General features: G+C 43.1%; 1 protein-coding gene across 1 annotated transcript in view; it reads left to right on the forward strand.

Moving 5' to 3' along the window:
* Positions 1–3,551: 3,551 nt before the first annotated feature.
* The window catches only part of Creb3l2 (cAMP responsive element binding protein 3 like 2), a 105,642-nt gene continuing 105,228 nt past the window's right edge, over positions 3,552–3,965 (forward strand). The window contains exon 1 of the mRNA XM_010631706.2: positions 3,552–3,961. Within this exon, the coding sequence (XP_010630008.1) occupies positions 3,860–3,961 (102 nt within the window). The 5' untranslated portion in view covers positions 3,552–3,859. The remainder of the gene's footprint in view (positions 3,962–3,965) is intronic.

Genomic DNA, 3,965 nt, shown 5'->3' on the forward strand with positions numbered 1-3,965 from the left:
TAGTAGTGTTTTAATTTGCATTTCTCTAATGGCCAGAGATATTGAACATTTTTTCACATATTTGTTAACCATTTGTATTTCTCCCTCTGTGAAACATCTGCTCATTTCTCCAGACAATTTCTTGACTGGGTGTTTAATTTTAGGGGTTCATTTTTTTAGAGTTCTTACCCCCCATCATGAGACAGGAGAGAGAGAGAGAGAGAGAGGGAGAGAGAGATCCTTATAAGTCTTATATTCCTCACATTTTCCCTTGGGAAGACCAAATCTTCTCTGTTTGTGTCATGAATTTGTGTCCCAATATAGTTCAGGTTGCTTTGCTTATGGGTTTTGCACAGATTTGACTTTGAATTTTCCTCTCAACAACAAAATGCAACAAGCTTGCCACTGAACTCTTAAACTCATGGATTTGCTGGACTGAGACTCCTGGAAAGTTTCCACCTGAGGAAGAGGAGACATTTTTCTGAGTATCACCAATCTCAGTTGCTTTGGCTGCTTCGATACTGATTTGGTTAAGCCTTGAGGTCAAATGTCAGCCCCAGCTCCAAGAATGCCTGAGAAATGCCAGACAAGAATGTTTCCATCTTCCTCCTTCCTGCCATTGGGTTTCACACCTTCACATTCAAACTGAATATGTTCTTTTCTTCTTCCTTAAGTAGCAGTCTAGAAAAAGGTGTCTGACAGAACCCATTTCTTTCTTTAAGAGAGTTTTATACCTAGAAAACTGTGGATAAAATGGTGCTTGAAATTTTGCAGGTACTTAACATATTCTTGTGCATAAATTGAAAACAGGGTATGAAAAGGGAAAATTCAATAGATTAATGTTTGTTGAATTGTCAAATACAAAAGCATGCTGATGAGTGGAGCTATCTCAACCTGAAACGTGGCTTCTATTTTTATAATGTGGGAACCTGTCAAGTGTCAAATTATGGATTCATCTTAGAAATTGAGATGAAGGCATAGAAAGCATGCAGAGTAAATTTGTAAACAGGCCCATGCAGAAGACAGCAAATAATATTAAGGAAAAATGAGAAAAATATCTATTGACTTACATATCTTCCAAACAGCATTGGAAATCACCATTGGTGTCATTTATCTGTTAATAACAGAGGGGGGACAAGTGCTGCTAGTGACACTGGGAAAAGAGTCAACTAAATTGCTGACTCCTAAGAATGAGTGACAGTGAAACAGTGAGAGAATTTGGTGTTCAAGATGCAAAACAGAAAGACAGGCTGGTGAGAATTTCCATGTATCTCCATCTGAAGGATACAGCAAGCAAAGGAGACTGAAGAAACTCACCATGTGGGTTTATGGCATTATAATTAGAGTATAGACGTATTTAACCAACTCATTGAGGGTGCCAATGATCATAATACCTCTTTTACAAAGGAAAAACTTAGCATTTTAAAACACCATGTATGTATTACTTCACTGTGTCTGCGGGTCAGGAATCTGAGGGAGGCTTAGCAGTATCTGGTTCAGGGTCTCTCACTATAGAGTGTGGATGGGGTCTGTATCATGTCAAGCCTCATGTGGGGCAGGATCCAGGTCCATTTTAATTTCCAGGGTTATTAGCAGAATTCAGTTGTTCATGGGTTGCTGGACTGAGGGCCTCTGTTCCTTGCTGGCTGATGGCCGAACACCTCCCTCAGTCCCATGCTGCGCTGCCAATGGGGTGGCTGGGTTTCCTCAGCAAGCAAGAGAGGAAGAGACAAGAAGCACTTCAGGAGTAAGGACCCTTTTGATGTCCCCTCACTTTTGAAATAGTCTCTTTGTTTGAGGAAGCCCTCAAGTCTAGCCCTATTCAAGAGTAGGGACTTACCCAGAGGTGCTGACTCAGGCAGTGTGGTCATTAGTGGCCATTTTAGAAGCTGCCTCCCACATGGACATAACCAGGATCCGATTTTGTCAAAAGCAGAAATGTTTCATAGATAAATGTTTGCACTCTCATATTAGGGAGAACATATATATTTCTAACTTCCCTTTCTCTTGCTGAATACTATTTTTTTTTTAAATTGGCCTTTAAGAGTTGAAAGGTGCATGGAAAGGACATGGTAAAGGAGATCAAAAGGTTGGAAAGAAAAACCAACAACTTGAGAGAAAAATGAGAAAAACAATTATTTAAGGAAGATGATACCCAAAAACTAGAGTTTCTATTTAAGCATGAAAATAATCCTTGAAAGACTCCAGTGTGGACAAATGGAGTAATTTATATGGTAAATTGCTGCTTAAAGACAACAAAAAGTTCTAAGATATTTGACTCTTTCCACCACCAAAAATTACTTGTCAAAGGAGTGAAGCAATTCCTGGTACCCGAATTTGCCATTCTGCAAAACATCTAGAGCTGACTGGCAATAGCTCCTTTATATTTAAGGTGGGCAAACTATAGTCCAAGGTCTGGTTCCTTAAAAGGAGGCATTAAAAAAGATGGTAGAAAAAAAGTCACTTTTTAAATTTTTTTAAAGAAAAAGGCTTCTCTTCTCCAATTTAGGCAGGTGGCATGATTTGGCACATGCCCATCTCTCAGGCCCCTCTTCACCGCACACTGCCCTGCCAGGTCCCTCTTCCTTCCAGGCATCTAAATATCCGCTCCTCTCATTTCATTCAGAAGGCGTTTAAAGGTTCTTTCTGCCCAGAAAGAACCTCTCCAACCAATATCTGAAATAGCACCAACCATCCTTTTATCCTGCTTTTATTTTTCTTGACAGCAATTACCACTTTCCAAAATTATATTGAGCATTTATGTATCTGTGTGTTGCCTGACTTTCCACTAGGATGAAGCTCTGTGAATTGAAGAACTTCAGCCCCTTTCTCTAGTACTGAAAAAGCACCATACTGCCTCTTATCCGTAACGTTGTGAAGTGAATAAAAGAAAAACTAAACCAAACAAAAACCGAGTAAGCGAAGTCCATAAGAAACATGCTAGAAGAGAGGAAACAGAAAATGGGCAAAAGCTATTTAGAACAAAGAATGCTCATTTGCTAGAACTGTGATAATACAAATTCACGCACGGGGCAATATTCATATTTTGCATGAATGTAATTCATTATATAAAAATCCAGAGTGACTCAAATGAACTAAACTACTTGGAAATATTCTGGACAGCTCTTAAGCCCGTTCCTTTTTTTTGCGCGGAAATTCTGCAGCACAGCAACTCTAGCACGCCTTCCCAGCGTAGGAGATACTTTCTGGGGATTCTCGAGGAGGAGACTGAGGTGCGCCCTCCCTCTTTTATAAAATGTATTCTTGTCTCTATTCAATTGGCTGTGCCTCCTAGGTTCTCCTCTTTTATTGGTCTATCTCCCCGTCCATCACTTCCAGACTCAAGAATTCTATTGGTCCGCTGCCTCAAACCTCCGGCAGCTGGTTGTACTCAGGCAGGAGGAGTTCCCCGGTGACGTCTAAGGTGCTCCGGGCCCACATTCCAAAGCCTGGGCGGAGACTTCCTTCGGTTTTGTCTTTCTGGGCGGAACAGAATGAAGAGAAAGACTTCTGATTGGGTATAGCAGGAGAAGCGGATGTCCGATTGGCTACTGCTCTGGAGGGAGGTGGGGTCGTATCTGGGAGTCTGAAAGTTTCTGTCTGGAGCGGTAGTGGAAAGTGAGCTTCTCCTGAAGCGATTTTGTTGGGATGCGAGCTGATTTATTGCCTCGGGTCTGGTTGCACATCCCAGCTTAACCCCTCCGACCGGAGTCCTGCGCCGCTTGTGTCTCTGGGATCCTTAAATCTCCTAGGTCCCCGGCCAGGGGAGCAGACGTGTCCCTGCCCAGTGCACAAGCCCCACGCACACGCACGCACACGCGCGAGATCTCGCCGATTTCCTCCGACCTCAGCATCCTCGGCCCGGCCGACTCCGAGCGCCATGGAGGTGCTGGAGAGCGGCGAGCCCGGCGTCCTGCAGTGGGACCGCAAGCTGAGCGAGCTGTCAGAGCCGGGCGACGGCGAGGCCCTGCTGTACCACACGGTGA

Source organism: Fukomys damarensis, unplaced genomic scaffold (assembly GCF_012274545.1).
Source record: "Fukomys damarensis isolate Sample0158 unplaced genomic scaffold, DMR_v1.0_HiC HiC_scaffold_16, whole genome shotgun sequence".
NCBI classification, from domain to species: Eukaryota; Metazoa; Chordata; class Mammalia; order Rodentia; family Bathyergidae; genus Fukomys; species Fukomys damarensis.